The sequence below is a fragment of the Heterocephalus glaber genome, unplaced genomic scaffold, assembly GCF_053883595.1.
Source record: "Heterocephalus glaber isolate CG9 unplaced genomic scaffold, H.glaber_assembly_v1.0 deba00000937, whole genome shotgun sequence".
In the NCBI taxonomy this organism is placed as follows: domain Eukaryota; kingdom Metazoa; phylum Chordata; class Mammalia; order Rodentia; family Bathyergidae; genus Heterocephalus; species Heterocephalus glaber.
Window position 1 is genome coordinate 302,823 of NW_028258173.1, and position 19,362 is coordinate 322,184.

The window sequence follows — 19,362 nt, forward strand, 5'->3', positions numbered from 1 at the left end:
TCAGAAGCCCAGGGAGAACAAGACATAGCTTTGAGCAATGCCATTTCCTGATTTTTCAGGACAATCTTGCCCTCAAGGAAGAGATCTCACTGAACCAATCCCTGGCCCCTGCAGCCCACGCTGCCAGACCGGTTTGCTGCGGAGGCAGAGTCAGGAGCTGCCCGGGGCAGGGGTGGGAGCTCACGTCAGCTGGGGCTCAGCTTACCAAAGAGTTTCAGGTGAGGAAATCGCTGAAAGGCGATGGTCAGAGCATGCTGGCAGCAGAGCCCAATCCCTTTCTGTCCTTCCTGCAAATTAGCTTTTGATCACTGGTCTGAAGGAATTTTCTAGCTAATGAACACCCATGCCGCTGTGCTGTCATAGCACAAGTCTCCCAGGTGCTGCAGCACACCTGCTTTTCAAGAAACCCCAGGCTCCGGGAGCCACAGTCCCCCCACCACCACCACCAAGCTGTTTGTGTACAAGGCTGAGGAAAGATGGGTTTTCGAAAGCAACCAACACAACTTCAAAACATGAAAAAAATCTGACTAGGGCTAGGGATTTAGCTCAGTGGTGCCGCACCTGCCTGGCAAGCGCACGGTTCTTAGTTTGATTCCTGGTACTGGAAAAAAAAAATCTGACTAAAAACTCCTTAAGATGGATAATAGAAAGTAGGGAGATAAATCTTTTGCACATCAGATTGGGGGAAGGGGGGTCAAAAGAACTAAAATGAGTTATATACATGTACCAACTCCTCACATGAATGTAACCAATTATGTACTACAAACCTACAAATAAGGGGCCGGGGATTTAGCTCAGTGGTTCCGCCGCCTGCCCTGCAAGTGTAAGGTCCCAAGTTCGATCCCCAGTACCAAAAAAAAAAAAAAAACATACAAATAAAAATAATAAATCAGAGAGGAGCACTACAAATTCACAGTGAGGCAGGATGGCAGTTAATACAAATTTCCTCCGCAAAAAGTCAGGAAAGTGAACCACCGTGCCTCGCATCGACATCTTCAAGAACTTAGCACCCAGGAGGCACAAGGGCAGGGGCCCAAGCTGGGCTGCTCTCAGTCACCACCCAGCTCTTCCTGTCAGACATTCCTATTCCAAGTAGAGAAGTATATTTTCATCTCAACTGTCTACTTTTACAGGATACTCTGGAGAGTTTGTGAAAGTAAAGATACCAAGATTTTATCCAGTGCCAGAATTAATGGACTTAAAAGATGCTAATTAAAGTGTGGTCACTCATGCTATGCTGAGCCGAGCTGAGCCGAGCCAAGCCGAGCCAAGCCGAGCCGAGCCGGGCAGGCCTGGAGGCACACCCCAACCGATACTCAGCTCGGCCAGGCAAGCAGCACAAGCTCCCGGCCAGGGAGGCCAGCAGAGTGCTCCCTGACTCACCTGCTGCCTCCCCCGCCAGATGCCTGGAGCCTGGACGGCCAGGGAGGGCAGGGCGTGCAGGTTCCCCTCAAACCTGCCAAACCAGCCTGCAACCTTTGGCAGGCACAGCCCCAAAGGACAGGGCTGACCAGACCAGGTGGGCACAGGCCAAGGGGTGAGGGGCCTTCTTCAGCAGAAACTCCACAGGCAGCAGCACTGCTGCTGACTCCTGGGCTAAGCAGAAGAAATCCAAAGGCTGTTCAGATGGAGCAGGCTGGTAAACCTGCACTCACGGAGCTAAGGCTCCCCTGGACCCACGTGAGTTTCTACAGATGGAGGCAGGACATGGTCACACAGTAATCACCCTCTGGCTCTGGACGTTATGGCTGTCCTAGAGACTTGAGTCCTTCCTAAACCCTCAGGCACCTGGCTACAGTGTCAGCCCCAGGCCAGCTCAGAAACACAGCTTCCTGGCCACCAGTCTTCCGGCCACCCCAGGGGAGGCTCAGTCCACACAGCCCTGGGCAGACCACTGCCCAGCCCTCCGCCCATGCACCAGTCACCACTCCAGACAATGTCCCTGGAGGGCAGAGCCCCCCCCCCCAGTGCCCCGCTCACCAGCCACCCTTCCCAAAGTCCCTGTGGAGGTCACAGTGCGCTGTGATATCAGTTCAGGAGCTGAAGAAAGCACGCAGGACCCAGGAAACCCTTTCCATGGTTCAGTGCACCGAGACACCCTTCAAGAACAGGACCGACACGCACAGTGACAGAGAGCCCTGGCCTGAGCAGACCCTTGGCTCTCTGCCCCCATTGCAGCATCTCCCCCAACAGAGTGCTGCGGACCCTGAGCCAGGTACGACCAACCTAGAGAAGTTTCGCTATTCTGAGACAGTTGATATAAACAACAGGAAAATGTTTCTCTTTTGTTCCCTGGTTACTGGGTCAGCTTCCAGGAAGCTGAGGAGCAAGACAAAGTGGCAGAAAGACCCTTCCCCAAAACAGCATGGACAACCAAACTATTGTCCACAGAGCAGAGCAGCAGCTGGCAGAGCTGGCCACAGGGATAGTGGACAGAGGCACAGTCACACCTGCTCTCCACTACTCTGGGCCTCCCTAGCCTCAGGAAAGACATTCTCCACAAGCTCGGCCAACACGAGCGCCCTGTGGCCCACTGACCCTCTCAAACGTAGAAAAGACAGGCAGGAGAGACACCTTTGCAGCTCCCTCAGGAGTGCCTTATCTCCCAGGGCAGGGGCAGGAGCCTCCTCTGCGGCTTCCTAGGTTGGGAGACACGACCCCAGTGTAGCCCTGCAGGAAATGCAGTGCACACAGGCCTCATAAATGCAAGATTCAGAGAAACACCTGTGAAGAGAAGACAGCTGCAGTCACAGCACCCAAGCCCACCCTGGTGTGACCCTGGAGCCACAGTGTCTGTCCCACAGGTGCTGACGGCCAGACAGCCACAGGCCTGAGCAGAAGTACCCAGGAGGGTCTCAGGCAGAGGGCACCTAGGGTACCCCGGAGGGGCAGAGCGCCCCAGGCAGAGTCCTCCTGCTTGGTGGGCTTGACCACAGTCACACATCCTCTTGGGCACTGTGTAAAGGACCCAGCATGGCCACCGAACAAGGTGCAGCCTGGCACACGCTGGGCAAGAGTGTACCACTGAGCCACACCACACACAACACATGCTGGGCAAGGCCAAGCGCTCACCAGCGAGCTACATGCCCAACCCTACCCCCTTTATTTTGAGACAAAGACTTGCTAAGTTGCCCAGATGGGGCTTGAACTTGTGATTCTCCTTTCCACGCCCCCAGAGTAGCTGGGATCACAGGGCACAGCGTCAGGCCTGACTCAAATGTCACCTGGTTCCTTCTCCAGTCAGCTACCAGGTGAGCCTCAGTGTGTCACCACGCAGGCGGGGTGCAGCCCCCAGGACTCCCCACGGCCGGAGCCAGCAGTCACAGATCAGACCAGCACACACACTGAGAAGCTGCTACACCAGAACACTGCTATTCTGTATCCTTCCAAAACACTACCAACTCCTCAGAGCCAGGCAGGATGGCACGGGCTGGAGATCTCCCCCAGGAGCCTCTGCCCAGGAGCCTTGCGTCCCGCCCTGGGACTCCACCACAGCCACAATGGGCACTGGGATCCCCATTTTCCCGGTGACTTAGTCACCTGCTGGTGAGGCCTCCCTCCCCAGGGCACCTTGCTCTGCACAGAGCTCCCGGAGGAAGCTGCATGACACAACAGTCTGTGGACACCAGGAAACAGGGCCAGACAGCACCAGGGCAGAATACCACCCCACCTCTGCCACCTCTGTTCTCGACTCTCCTGAGCAGCCCCTCCCCACTGTGCTTCCTTGACTGCTCCCCAGAACCTGCGTTCACGTCAGGGGCTGTCAGGGCGCTGCCTTCCACTGAGCCCTGAAATCAGGACCCCTGCCCCATAAGAACACAGTACCCTCAAAACGGCTCACCTGGCAATGGCAGCCACAAAGGACTCCAGCTCCTGCGGATCGTAGGCACGCGCGAAGGCCCAGCACACGTAACAGGCAGCGTCCCTCACATTGGCACCCACACTGAAGGCGCCCCGCTTCTCCTCATAGGTCACAGCCCTCAGGATCACAGCAACCACTGCAGGAGACACAGACAGTGAGGGCTGGCATGTCACGGTGCAGCACCAACAGAGTCATGACTGCGGGAGCAAATCCCACGGGGAAGAGGGAAGCCCACGCCTCACAGCAGGTGACAGTCAGGTAGGGAAACAGCAGCTCCTTCAGAAGGGCACAAGCTCCCTGCTGAGCTCCAAGCACCGAGGCTGGCCTGAGCCCTGGGAGCCTCATGTGATACAGGAAAGACCTGAGTTTCCCGGGACCCCAGGTGACCCCAGATCAGGCAGAAGGATCTAACCCTTGCCTTCTGGCAGCAGGGCCTTGGCAGCCTCCAGGGAGGGAGGCCATGCATGGCACCTAGAGCTTCAGGCTCAAGGACTCCGAGGTAGCAAATGCAACCTTGGGCTGCTTTGTGGGTCTCACCATCTGAAATGACTGTGACCACCAAAGCAGCATGAGGTGCACTGCAGAAAGCATGTCTGGGCCCTGTGAAGACGCGTGACTGAGTGAGTGATGTCACAGCGTGGTGCTGATGAGGATCTCAGGAACATCCGGGAGTGCACAGCACCCCTGCCTCGGCAATTACCTGCTCTGTTCACTAGGGCTGTGTCCTCAAGTATCCGGGGAGGGTCTCCATGCTAGCAGCATGTACATTAGTTAAAAATAAGACAAGCCAGCCAAACGTGGCAATGCCTGAATCCCAGCACTCTGGGAGGCTGAGGCAGGAGAACTGCAAATTCAAGCCCAGCCTGGGCAACTTAATCGCTTAGCGAAAACCTGTCTCAAAATTTAAAAAATTTTAAAGGGCAGAGGCCATCACACAGTGTGAAGGGCCTGGGTTTACCCCAGTACTGGAAAAGAAGATAAACTGTGCTTATTAAAATATTCTGTAAGCGAACCAAGCCTCTTAAAAGTAATCATAAGAAGAAAAAGTAACCAAAAAGGTTAATTCAAGGACAGAATAGTAATTTTTTTTTACAGTCACACCAAATAGAATTTTTTGAAAGACTACACAAAAAGTTCCAAATTACTGATTAAAAATAACCAACTATGATGCCATAAAGAATACCAAATAGCCCACATCAATGTTTAAAAACTATTAAAGGGCTGGGGATTTAGCTCAGTGGTTCCACCGCCTGCCTTGCAAGTGCAAGGTCCTGAGTTCGATCCCTGGTACCAAAAAAAAAAAAAAAATGAACTTTCCAAAGTAAAAGCTTCATAGACACTGTGATGTTAGTTACGTCCACTTCCACAGGAGGGAGGCCCTTGGCCAGGTCTCCACACAGGATGAGCTGAGGGCCAGGGCCATGCAGGTCCTGCGGAAGCAAAGGGACTCTGGGGTGGGTTCCCACAGATGCCAAGGCCACTCAGCCTGGGCCTGGCCTCCCCTCACCCTGCTCTGAACCCCAGCAAGGCCCAGCCCCCAGCCAAGTCTCACTCCTTCCCCCCATATGCTGCAGTCCCTCGAAGACACCTAGGAGGCTACCCAGGGGGTCTGAGACAGAGCCTGTCTCCCATGTGCCTGCTGCAGCACAACAGAGTGTAACAGTCACACCAAAGGTGCCGCTCCTGACCTCTCCACATCCCATCCCAGCAGCCACTCTGCACCCCAATTCTCCCTGCCCAACACACCCCATCATTCCAGAAGGCACCATGTGCCCACACAAGCCAACTCACCAGGTCCTTCTCGAGAGCCCCCACCCGCCTCGCCCTGCTGCCTGACCCCCACAGCAGAGTGCGCACTGGGCCTCCCCACAGGGGAGGGAGCCGAGAAACCAAGTGACCTCATGAGCAGCCAGCAGCCCAGGCCGAGCTGGGTTGCGGAGCACCAAGGTCCCTGCCAATGCCTCACATCTACCTTCTCCACATAGCACCATCCTGCTCCTAGAAGCTGTAAAAAGGCAAACCCAGTGAAGCTGCAGTAGGCACGTCTAACAATGACCTAACCTGGAGCTAAAATAACCCTGCAATGCTGGCAAGGCACTCGCTGTCCCACCTGGAGAAGCTCAGCTGACCTGGAATTACTCCTAGTGTGCTGGTGTCACTCAAATTCACTCAGTGAGAAGAGAGCGGCCCATCCACACTAAATGGCAGTGACACTATGCGGGGGGTGCAGCTGCTGCTGGCCCAACTCTCTGGAGCCCCCTATGGGGCTCCCCAGATGCTCTGGGCAAGGCCAGTTGGTGAGTCCATGGCCTCGGGGAAACCTAGATGCCCTCTCCGAGTGTCAATTTACTGTTCTCAGGACAAAATCAATTTCCAAGCAGACAACTACAAGAGCCAGGGTCAGCAGTCCCAGCCCCTCCACAAGGCTCCCTCACCAGCTCCACAGAGGCAGCTGCTCAGCACCACCCAAGAATAGCCTGTGCAGCACTGTGCGGCCTGGCAGGGAAGCTGAGTTTCTGCTTCCAGGCTGGAGTGAGATGATTCTGCAAAATGCCCCTTGCACTGGTTAGGAAGGCAAACCAGCCCTGAGAATCAGAAATGACAGGTCTGTATCTGCTAACAGCTCCTGTCCAGATACAGACACTCTAGGCTGGGAGGACCCTCCAACCCACTGGTGCCGGACTGGCCTATATCTCTGCCTGGAGGGAGCCAGCCTGTGCAGGGGGGCAAGAGTCAGGGCTCAGACACCCAGTGCATCCTGACCGCTGTCCAGCAAGTCCTGGGCAGCCAGGTGGCTAAGTCAAAGAAGCAGAGAGCAAGACGCCCACCAGGCCTATGGCGTACTACCAGCGCTGGCCCATGTCTCCAGGAAGGCCCTCTACCCGGTCACACGTCCTCACGACTGTCCTGCACTCTCAAAAAAACCCACCCCAGGACCCGCTACAGGCCCCGGCAAACACCAGAGGCTGAAGCATAGCCACCTACGAGGCCCGCACACCAGAGGCCAGCTGCGCCATGGGCCAGTGGGAAGGTCTTTGACTTGCAGAAAGTGGAGCTTGGTGAGGCAGCAGGATGACAGACCCCACAACCAGAAAAAGGGAAATTGGCTGCCGGCTCTGACACACCCACAGCAGGAGATGAGGCCAGGCCAGCCTTGGTGGCACCTGGAAATGGGCGTGCCCAAGGCTGGGGTATCCGGACCAGAAACCTCTTTGTGCTGATTTTTGGGGGGAGGTACTGGGGATTGAACTCAGGTCCTTGAACTTGCATAGCAGGCAGCGAAACCACTGCGCTAAATCCCTGGCCCCTATGCTAAATTTTATATAAAGTTGTTATCAGAGAAAAGATTCAAAAGCTAACAACTTTTTGCAGATCCAACAGATTTAAAATAAGGAAACTGTTCACTAGCTTTGAACAAAACCCTTTCTCGTGGTTCCAATTACACGCTGCAAGTACATGTCAGATATTACCTACCCAGAGGGCTTCCTTTTGGCTACCCAGAGCCCAGTGAGGTAACCGAAGTGCCCTTCTCCCAGGCAGCAAGTCACGGACTGAATGCCAACTGCCTAAAGAGAAGCAGCCTCTGGGCAAAAAGCAGCTCAGCTCTTGGAGCCCCATGTCCCACTACAGGTCCACAGAGCCTGATGCCCAGGGACAGAGGACCAGGCATCCTCTGCAGACAACAACCCCCACCCCCAGCAGTCACCCCTCGTCAGCAGCCACTGAGCGGTGCTCAGGCTGAGGCAAGCCATCACTCGGCACAGGGCCGGTGTGGAGCAGAGGCCTTGCTCCACCCTCCACCCTGAACCCTGAACCCTGAACCGGGCAGTGGGGAGTGTGCACACTGATGGACAATGTGGCAACAAAGACACTTTCCCCGAGGAAAGCATGGGACAGACTCCTCTGGCACAGGCTGGACCACGTGGGGAGGGCTATCCCGCGGCAGGGCTGGTGCGGGGCTCTCGCAGGCCCAGGAGCGCACAGCTTCCCAGAGCCGCAGGACGCACTGCTGTACCAATAGCCATCATGCCGCCCTCAAGAATGCAGTCTGGCTTGCTCGGAAAAGTGCGCACGCCGAGGTGGCTGTGGGCAGGAGGAAATGAGGGGCAGGACACCCCACAGGATGTGGCAGGACCACTCAGAGCCCCTCGCTAGACTGTGGCCCTGACACCACCACTATAGGTGGGGGAGCACAGACACAAGAACCCCACCTCCCCTAGAGGGCCAGGGACGGCCCAGGGCACACCCCACAGGTGACGCCTGGCTCTGCCTCCCCAGGGGCCTCAGGCACCCACCCAGCCCAGGCCCCACTCCCCTCCCATGGGAAGGCCCACGTCTGTGCAGGTGCACAAATCTGCCCCCCCCCACCGCCGCCCCGGTCCCACTATGCATCTGCCAAGGGCCAGGTGTCCTGTCCCAGCCAGGTGTCCTGAGGGTTCCATGGCCCTGGTTGGGGGCTGTCTCTTTTTTTTTTTTTTTTTTTGGTGATACTAAAACAACTTTATTTTGCATAACAAGTTTATTTTTTTTAAAGGCATATAGACAAAACAAAGTCAACATTTAAACAGGTTTTAACTTCTGCCCTAAAACTGTTCAATTAAGTGTCAGTCTCCAAACATTTTTAGTTCAGTAATCATCATCTTCATCAGAGTCCATTACTTTTCTTCTGTTGAATTTAACTGCTGTTTTCTTTTCTGTTTGTTGGCTTACTTTTTCAAGGATTTCTATTAAACTTTGTTCTGAGACCTTCCCACTTAGCTGTCCATACTTTGCCATCTGTATAAGGTAATTCTCTACCGCTTTCGTTTTTTCAGGCTTTACAAGTGCTAAGTTACTTAACCTGGCCCGGGCCGATTGATCCAGAACTTGCGCTAAGACACTGTTTCTCATTTCTGCTTCCCTGTGCTTTGCTTCCTGTTGTGCTGCATCATTAGGATCCCCGTGTTTCGCCTGCAGCTCGGCCAGCCTCTGCTTTACCACTCACAAGACAGACATGGCGAAGGTCCTTCACCAGAGAAATGCGGGCACAGGAGAGGAAACAGGTCCATGTCAGGCAGCGTGTCACCTGGGGGACCTTCGGAAATGCTGAGTCACGGAACAAGATGGAGCCAAAGGACAAGGCATTCCTGCACCTGCCTCTGACCACATGCTAACCCACTACCAAGGGCAGCGTCTGCCACGCCACACCCAACATGCCATCCCACAGCCACATGGAACCCACAGCCACCACCCCACACTTAGCACTCTGTGGGGATGCAGCAGCAGGACGCACAAGTCTGCATGCGTCCCCAACAGCAGGAGGCTCAGGAAATGCATGTGACAGGCAGTAGGAAATCCAGGCACGCTCAGGTGGCCCTACATCGCCTGTCCAAGTCTGTGCTTCCCCCAGGAAGCCCCCACCCTCCAGCATCAGCACCCTGCACTTGTGCTGCTCACAGTGTGAGGGGTTCCATGGCCAGCCTTTCAATACAGCCTGTTAAAACATTCAAAACAGGGGCTGGGGGTTTACCTCAGTGGTTTCGCCACCTGCTGCACAAGGGCAAGGACCTGAGTTCGATCCCCAGTACCAAAAAAAAAAAAAAAAAAAAATTAAAAATAAATTTTCACCCTGGGTGCAGGTTATTGCAAGTTTGAGGCCAGTCTGTGTAACACAGAATGGACCCTGTCTCGAAAAGACATCCACATTTTTGACAGGTCAGGGCCACCTGCCCGTCCAGCAGGGAGGGCAGAGCCCCTTCGGATCTCGAGCATCATCTACAGCACAGCTCTGGGCAGAGAAGTGAGCTATGGCCTCTGAGACAAAACAGTCCCCTTGGTCCACTGACGGCAACTGACCCAACAGACGTTTCGGGGATACCCGAGTCCCTCCCACCATGCCCCTTGACCAGCAGACTCACAGGCCTCTGCCAAAGTAAGTGCGTAAGTGAAGGGCTTCTCTTCCACGTCAGTGTGACGGCAAGCAGACAGCCTCCCGGGACAGGCCCGCCCACCCATGTTCACGGACTACATCCTGTGCTGTGCAAGCCAAGCTAGCTTAGAGTGTCCTTCAGGGGAGCACAGGGGCACGTCTCTCACAGGGGTCCAGAGCAAGGGTGCCACAACAACGCGCCATGTGGGGTGGAGTCTGCCCTCCAAGGAGGCCCCACAAATGCCTGTGGAAGGGCCATCAGCCGGCAGAACCACCAGCATGTCTCCACCCTCAGTCACAGACAGGGCATCCAGCCACTCACAGCTCTCAGAGCCACACGGGACACTGGCTTCCAGCAAGTCTGCCCACCACTCACTGTGCTTGAGGCCATTTCTTTCTAAGCAACTCACCCTGTTCTTGGCTGTTTAAATGTCCCCAGGATTTCTGAAGGACCATCACTCTCACAAGAATGACAACAGCTCCTTCTGTCTCTACTGGTCATCCCCATCACTATGAACCAGCAGCCACCACAGGGACAAGAGCCACAGGCCACTGGCAGGACATATACGCAAGGACACCAAGGGGGAGGCACTTCCAGGAGCAAGGGTGTGATCCTCAGCTCACAGTGCCGCTGGCACTGAAACACCCTCAGCTAATGACAGGGTGGCCTGGTACAACAACTTAAAAGATGCAAAAACAAGCGTCCTGAAGGATTAAAGGCTTAACCAGGAAGTCAGGACCAGTTCTGCACTGACTCATGACCATGGGTCCCCAGCCCCAGGGCCCAGAGCACCAGGGCCCAAGACAGTCGCTGGCTCCAGCCCGTGGAACAGCTGAGGACCCTGATGACCACGGTGCTCGAGACACACTCTGACCCGAGCTTCGAGTCAGCAGCCCCAGCCCACAGGGCCAAGGGAGAGGTCAGTGGCAAAGGTCAGATGGTAGGCACATCTGAGAAGCCTCGAATCCCTGGTGTGCAGCTGATGACACGCCTCTCGTCTGTCTTAGCCCAGCTACCCAAGTTCTTCCTGCCAAAAAGACCACGCACGTGTCTGCAAATCTACTGGGCCACTGCCTGGGTAGGTGAGACCTGGATTCTTCCTGCCAGCTCCCCGAAGACCGGCAGGTTCCTTACTATGCTCAGACACCTGGGCAAGGTTCTGGATTCCAGTTTCCACCATCTGTCCACACCACAGGCCCTCATTCAGATCCCTCACTGCTCAATGCCCTGAGACTGCAGCCTGCACACTGTGCACAGTGCTCAACACTCACTGTCCACCAGACTTGCTTTTCCTGAAAGCCAAGAGTTGCTGGTTGTTGTGGGGCAGCCCTGAGACCCTGGGACCTCCCAGGCCACACACAACACAGCATGGTTGGACCTGGGAGTGGGGCTGTGGCCCAGGCCCTCATGCAGGACCCACTCACACCTACAGCACAGGCCATGTGCCACGCGTGTCCAGGGCAATGGCCAGGAGGGCTCTCGGACAGCAGGCCCATTCCCACCACAGCCCTGCACACACCACAGGGGCCAGCAAGAGTGAAAGTACACACAGAGAACACAGGAGACCTGCCACCGGCACACTCTCTGGGAGGCACAGCAGGGGCTGCCAGTCCTGCAGCGCCATGTGGAGAGGACACAGCAAGCCAGAAATGGGAGAAATGTGCGCAAGCGCAAGGACCCGAGTTCAATCCCAGGTGCCAAAACAAAAAAAGGGAAATGGGAGAAATGGACTCTCTGGCTGTCTCGGCCCCACAGCTCCCACCAAGTCAGCCAGCCAAGCTTCCTACCACTGGCACAGGCCAGCTAGCAAGACACGGAGGACAGCGGGGCACCAGGCTTGGACTCAGACAGCGGGGGAAAGCTTAGCAGGAAAGGGATTTCTTGACCAGGCAGCAAGGGTTTTCATAAGAAGATCCACCAACATCCTTTATCAAAATGGTACAAATGTCATTGGTGTAGAAAGGTGTGGGGAACCTCGCCCCAAGTGCGCTGCACCGTCCAGCCACACGGCACTGTCCACAGCTGAGCCCAACCTGCAAAATAACAAAGACAAACTGCACGGCCCAGTAAAGGCTCAGTTCGCATAGTCCCCAGGGACATGGGTCAGCTGCAGGCTCTGAGACACACATCACTTCGACATGCTGACATCTTCCAACCCCTGAACAGAAAATTCTTCATATAGAACCTCAACTCCAATTAAACAACTACAAATACTTAAGAGCAAAAAGATTAAGGACACCTTTTTAAAATCCAATACGTATGAATTCATTTATGTGCTCACACACTCACACACAGGCATACGTACATTCCTGTACCCCAAAAAAACTTCGCACAAAAAGAATTAAAAATTAAGACAACGGTATAACTTTTACATTAAAATGGCACAACATGAAATGCTGTCAAGGGAATACCCCCAGGGTGGGAGAAACTAGTTGCAAATCATTTAAGAGTTTTTGTATCCAGACTATAATAAGGACTTTCACAATTCAATGAAAGGACAGTTTAAAAACAGGACAAAGAATGGACAGACATTGGCCAGTACACAAACAGCCAAAAGCACATGAAAAGATGCTCAACACTGTCACTAAGGGACATGTAAATCAAAATCATAGTGAGACACCTCTTCATGCCCAGCAGATTGGGTATAATTTTTTTCAAAAAGGTATTGGTGAGGGCCGGGGATTTGGCTCAGTAGTGCCGCCTCGCAAGTGCAAGTTCCCGAGTTTGAGTCCCGGAACCAAAAAAAAATTTTTTTAAGTTATTGGTGAAGACACAGAGAAACCAGCCTTCATGCACTGCTGGGGGAACAGGGCCGCAACGTGGACAGCTACAGAGGATTGCCCTGTAATCCAGCAAGTATCACCTCGAGAACAGAATCAGGAATCCATCCACACCTGCACAACATCTGCAGCAGCAATGTCCACAACAGCCAGGAGGTGGGGAAAGCCGGAGGTCATCACCGACAAGTGGTAACATAAAAATGGTTTGTGCAAGCGAAGAGACAGCACCTAGCCTAAGAAGGAGCAGCACCCTGAGACACAGTGAGACTTGACACCATCACACTCAGTACAAAAAGCCACGGCCCAGGAGGTGACACTGTAGAGATTTTACTCTCGGAGAGCGTGCAGAACAAGTGAACTCAGAGAGACTGAGCACAGACTGTTAGGAGTCAAGGTGGACAGTGCTGGGCCTCGGCTCTCTGTAGGAAGACAGGCAGCTGTGGACATCACACATGCAACAGACACTCTCAACTACTTACTTTCAAATGGTCAATGGTGAACTTTATCTGAAATTTTACATCAATTTTTTAAAAGTGTCACTACAAAATGTTTTTTAAGAGCCCCTTATCTGCCCTTCCCGACCCTCGGTCCTGAAGCCATCGCATGGAGAGGCAAGAACAAGGGGCCAGGGCCGCAGTGGTCCATGTGACATAAGGAGGGGCCCTGAGGTGGAAAGCCCACACGAGTGTGGCACCTAAGCAGGTCCAGGGCCAGTCTGGACAGGGTTCAGCACCACCGGAGGAGAAAAGCCACCGGGTGGTGCTACAGTCGGAATGACTGGGTCCCCCCCAAAAAAACTCACATGCAGAAATCCTAACCCTCACAGCAGTGGTGGGAGGGGTCTTCTGGCCAGTGATCTGCAAACAGCATTAGTGTCCAGAGACTCCTGAGAACTCGCCCCCAGGACACACAGAGAGGGCCCTCAGTGCCCAAAGAAGCAGCCTCAAGGCATTGAACCTGCCAGCACCTTGACCAGGAGCACCCACCTCCACAACTGTGGGAGACCAGAGTCTGGTGCTCAGGCCACACAGCCAGTGGAGTCCTGCTAAGCAAGACAGAAGAGTTCCCTGCATGGGCATCTTCGTGGGGCGTGGGGAAGGGGCATCAGAAAACAAACTCATGCACACCTGACCTAAACCAGCAAGGGGCTTAGATACCAGAGCTTTCAAGTAACAGTTTGCAAAACTCTGCATGAAATGTTTAACAAAACATGCAATTAAAAATGAGCTCCCTGTAAGATACCAAAAATGGCCAGGCAACTTTAGACATGTTTAAATACTCATTATATACATAAGTCTAACACACTATACACAAAGTTACTGAAAGTAAAAACACGATGTCTGGCTTTGACACAGGAAAAGCAGATAAAACAATCTGGTGGAAATGAAGATAGAACTGGAGAGTTTATGGAACACAAAAGTCAGAAGAAGAAGGGGCCAGGAAGGCAGAATGAGAATTTTCTAGGCCTACTGAAATATGTTAAGTCAGACACAGAAAACACAACTACATAAACAAGATAAACAGAAATCTAAACATATGTTCAAACTGTAAAACTCCAGAAACAAGAAAAATCCCAGGAGCTCCCACAGGGGCCCTGTCCCCACAACACATACCCACCGGAGACCAGGAGCCAGGGGTAGTGGCACCAGCAGGCCTGGCACAGGAGGGGCCACTACAGCAGTGTCACTCTGTACCTGGAATGTGCAGCCACAGGACCACCTTCTAGGAACAGAGGCTAAAAGGACAAACAGTAGTAACAAGATGTTGGCTACAAACCCTTTCAATGAAGGAACTTCTAAAGAGCCATAGGGCAGTCATAAAACTATGCCAAAGTGGAGCTCTGAGATGCAAAAAGGCCCACTGTGCAAAAGAAATTCTGTACACAGGGGGGAAAGATTCATGCCTGTAATCCCAGCTACTGAGGAGGCTGAGGCAAGAGGCTTGCCAGTTCAAGTCCAGCCTGGGCATCTTAGCAAAATTCTGCTCAGAAAGGGGGAGTGTGGTAAAGATGTAGCTCGGTGCTCCCAGGATTGCGAAACAACAACAATAATAATAATCATTCAGCAAAAAGAAATAAAAACTTCACAGATGATGAGACAGTATGCTGCATATGACCCTAGTGTGGGCTAAGAAACTAACTTCGGACTTTAAATGTTCACAACAGAGCCTAAAGATAAAGATAACCCTGAAGGAAGAAACTGCATATATAATTTCCAAATCAATAGTTTACCACTTCCAAAACAACAATTTTCAAATTGAAAGTCCGTACCTCAGCTTCCCAGTGCTGTTGCTTTGTGATCCAGAGAATTGGTCCCGTGTTGTGATTCCTCAACACTCAAGGCCTGTTGTGGTGCCTAAGGACACGCGTCCTCTAGCTGCCAGCTGTAGGCTTCCACACAAATCTACAGGATCAGCTGCCATGACTCCTGGTCGGGAGGGTATTATATACACACATCACACGTAACACTGAGTGTGGGTGTGAGTGTGCATGTGTGTGTATCCACTGCTTTGTTTTCTAACTGGCTTATCGATAATGGAGAGGGGCACTCTGAGCCCTTGGGACAACACCCAGTTTATCCATTTATCCTATTAACTTTTGCTTTTTCATGGTTTAAGCAATGACTTGGGAACCTGTATCAGCCCAGAGCTGCCATGGGCACCACACAAGCTAAATGCAGGAATGGAGCTGGGGCTGTGGTGAGTACCCAGTCTGTGCACATCTCCAGCCAGAGAGGTGCAAGTGCTGCAGGGGCCAGGAAGGACCCCCCAACAAGCTCCCTCTTCACTTCCATCTCCGAACATGCAGAGTGGCCCTTCCCGGCTAAGATACCAGCATGCGAAGCCCCCGGCAGGGTACCGTGATCATATCTGTGGAAGGACGCTTTGCACCACCGTGCAGAGAGGAAGGGGCTGGAGGCAGACTCTGGGCCCCCAAGTCCTTCTCACCTCATTAAGGCTGTTCCCCTGGGAAGCCATGCAGATTCACGGTTGATCCTATGCTGAGAGCAATGCCTAGCACACAACACATGTCTGATAAAGGGCAACTTGCATTTAATTCTCACTTTCGGAAAGGGACATGAACTTGAGATAACAGTACCCAAAAAGGCACGATAAAAAAAGTCAGCAATGAAAGGAGTGGAAACCACTGCTCAGGAGGAGCAAGGACATGAGCCAAATGAAATGTTCAAAAATAAGACTGAAGATGTGTGTGCACTGCAGCCAGGTATACTGCACACACCTGTAATCCCAGCACTCTGGGAGGCTGAGGCAGGAGGATTACAAATTTGAGCCTAGCCTGGGCAATTTTGTGAGTTAACAAGACCCTGCCTCAAAACTTAAAACTAAAAAAAGGGCTGGAATGTAGCTCAGCGTGAAGGCCCTGGAGCACAATCCCTGATGATGAAAAGAAACAAAAACAAAAGATGTGTGTTGCAGGGGACCAATCCTGACTGACTTGGGACACACCCTTGAGACAGTGGGCAGAGGAGAGAGGGTGGTGGGCCTGGGGAAGACCTTCCCCAGCAGTCTGCTAATCAAGGTACTCATTCTGTCTCTCACTGGTGCTCGGATCCACAGTACAAAGGAAAAGGAGAGACCTACATGAGTTTCCTTCACCAACCAGTTCAGTTTGCCCAACAGCTCGGGCCTGGCTGCGCACATGTGTGGAGACCCCGCAGGCTCACCACTGCTCCTGGACAGCCTGCAGGTCTGAAGAAGAACGGGTGAGGGCTCCAAGTGCTGATGCTCTGCTTGTGCTGCCAGGCAGGGAGCAGAGCCACTGCAAGGCCTCCAACTTGGCCCAAGTTCACAAACTAAGCAGGCGGGGTTTCAGGTTTCCCTCTGGACACAGTGGTGGCACCAACCACACCAGGAAGGGGCAGAGAACCAGGGCTGGTTACACAAACAGGGGGAAAGCTTTACCTCTCACCCTGAGGCTCACAAGGAGCCACAAGTCCACTTCCAGCAGCTGTCAGAGGGACAGCCCGGGCAGGCAGCGCGGTACATGGGCTGCCCACAGGCCACATTCGGAGCTGGTGCACACCATCCCAGACAGACAGCTCAGGGGCACAGGGAGAAGGGCAGTCTCCCATCTCCTCCCCTCCCCAGAACTTGGCTCTAGCTCCATAAAAACTCAAACCGTGGCATTATTTGAATAATCAATTACAAGCGATGGCATTACACAGCTCAGCCTCAGGTTACAAGTGCAGTCCTCTGTGCACATCATCAGGAAAATACACGCCCAGCAACAGCACGCCCCCATTTTCTTATATGCCAGGCCCTCTCATGTTCACTTCTATTAACTGACAAAATCAGTGACAGCCACTCAAATCTCAGATTTTGTTTCAAATGAGAAATAATGTGTGTCCCTGGAGGGGCCCCCACCTCAAGGCAACTGAGGGTCCAGGAGCTGCCTGCTGGCTCCTGAATGGGCTCCAGGCCACGAGGGAAGGTGGGGGAGGAACAACAAGGAGCTGCTGCGAGGAATGGGGGGGGGGGGGCAGCCCCTGTGGGCAGCTCTAAGCAACCCAAGGGCGCAAAACCAAGTCTAGGACAGTCTGGAGACCACTGGAGACAGAGCCTCCATCCATAGGAGCACCAGCCCTGACACTGGGCAGGAAAAGAGGAAACCAAGGAGGAAGGAAAAGTGGGCAGGGAAGACCCCAAGGGAAGTCAGAATCAGAGGGAAGGCTGGGAGGGAGGCAGCGGATTCAGGGGGTGCAGAGGATGCAAGGGAAGGGGGCCATCACCCCAGGCCAGCTCAAGACCAAAGCTCTGGGTGCCAGGGAATCAGAGTCTCACTGTGGCAATTCCCGTGGGAGAAGAAACGCTGAGCAGCATTTTCAACAAGAAGGTGGGGCAAGGCTGACCCAGAAATCTTATGCCAGACATCCCTGACTCCTGACAAACAGCGAGGACAAGGTGTGAGGTCCTCACAGACCCCACGGCCCTGCTTGGTCCCATAGGCAGGACCTGTGGGGAAGGGAAGCCACAGCCACCTGCCATGGCTTCTTGATGTGCCAGGTCACTGTCACCCTGCATCTTGGCAGACAGCTGAGGAACAACCTCATGCTGTGGGCCACCCGGGGTCCTAGGCCAACCCCTAGGCCAGCACTGAGAGAGTCAGGGTGTTCCTGCCAGGCCACACCCAAAGTGCCCTGCTCTGACTGTTCCCAGCACCTTCCCTGCCTGCCCACGTCCCTCCAGACACAGCCCCGGGAAAAGCACAGAGTCAGAGTGCAGCCACTGTGTTTCTCCTTGAGGCCAAAAGCGTGACTGACTTTCCGTCTTCAAAGATGGCTTGTGAAAGACTGTGAAGGGGCTTGACAGACCTGCCGCAGATACCTACGTCATGGGCAGGGGCTCCGCACGGACCCGTCCTCGGAGGATCGCCCGCTGCTACCACACTGCTCGGGAGACTGGACCCTCCTGACTGGAAGTGCCACCACCAAACTTCTGGGTACTGTGGTGACCTGGACACACACGGCTGCTGAATCTTGCCAAAAACAACTGGAAAGACATTTTTCCTTTCTGAGGCCTGAGCTTAGGGTCACAGAGGACAGGGAAGGCAACCACAGGAAAGGCACAGGAGCTAGGAAGCACACAGGCCCATGGGATGAAGCCCCAACTCTCCTGGTGCAACAGACACCACGGAGTCCCAGTTCACGGTCCCCCAAGAATTCCAGTTCCTTCAACCATGTCAATGAGGAAGTGTCACCCGGGGAGAAAGCCCCTGGATGTGGTGCCTGGAAACAGAAAGCCCATAGGACAGGACAAAGCAGGCCCACCACCCACCCAGCCTTCCAGACACTGTCACTGAAGTTCTCAGAGAGATAAGAGGAAGCTATCAAAAAAGGACTGCATAAGGAAGAGGCAGGGAGGTAAGAACTGCAGAGGAAGGAGACCACCTGCATACAGACAGGAAACCCGGGTCAGTCACAAACCACCCTAGAACAGGTGACTCAAAGTTTCAGAAAATGCCAGACCCAGAGTCTTGGCAGTTAGCCAGGCAGGCTGAGGGGCCCTGTATCTGACCCTCTGGCTCAGCCTTCACTGAGTGGAGACCCCACCTTGGAAGGGAGAATCTTGAACCAACAGTAAATACCACCACTAAGGTGTTGGAATCAGCTCCCTGACACCTACACTGCGTGACACCAGTGTGGTGAAAAACTCGCAAGATGGCCATTGAAGGAAGAAATGCAAGCTGTACAACGGGCGGAGAGTGAGACTGTGGGTCCAAGGAGCAGCATCCGGCTGGGGGATAGGTGGAGGCTTCCAGGCAGGGACAGCAGGGCGTGAAGCAGCAGCACTGAGCTCCATTGCCATGAGGGATGGTGGCCCAGACACCAGACTTTGGGGCAGGACTGGCAACGGGTCAGTCTGATGTGGCATTGGGGTGGGTCAGAGGGATGCTACGGACAGCGGGGCTGAGCAAGGACATGCTTCCAACCTGGTGAGGGCAGCACAAGTGACCCTAGGATTCTTAGCCTGGTCTTATTCTTGGGGTCCTGAGCACCACAAAGCCATGACCTCCACTGGAGAGGCAGCCTGGAACCCTCCAGAGCAGGGAGAGGGGGACCCCACTGCTGGCCTCTGCCAGCACCCACAGACAGAAGTGCTGCCCGGAGTCCTGACCCCAGACACAAGGCAGAGACAGAGTGGACAACTGAAGCCACTGAGTCCACAGCAGCTGGTCTCCAGCAAGGCAAATTGGTGCCGCTGTGACAAGACTATTTTTGACTCTAACTTATATATGTGACTGGAATAAAAGTAACCGAAAAAAACTGTTAAGCATTAAATGTAAATATAAAGG

The 19,362-nt window shown here is 53.7% G+C and overlaps 1 protein-coding gene and 1 pseudogene across 3 annotated transcripts in view; both read right to left on the bottom strand.

The window, feature by feature from the left end:
• The window catches only part of Tbcd (tubulin folding cofactor D), a 150,125-nt gene that overhangs the window by 49,459 nt on the left and 81,304 nt on the right, over nucleotides 1–19,362 (bottom strand). For all 3 annotated transcript variants that reach the window (XM_013078115.3, XM_004861054.4, XM_021241301.2), the window contains one exon: nucleotides 3,842–3,998. In XM_013078115.3, the coding sequence (XP_012933569.2) occupies nucleotides 3,842–3,998 (157 nt within the window). The remainder of the gene's footprint in view (nucleotides 1–3,841; nucleotides 3,999–19,362) is intronic.
• On the bottom strand, nucleotides 4,008–8,842 carry LOC106010719 (programmed cell death protein 5 pseudogene; annotated as a pseudogene).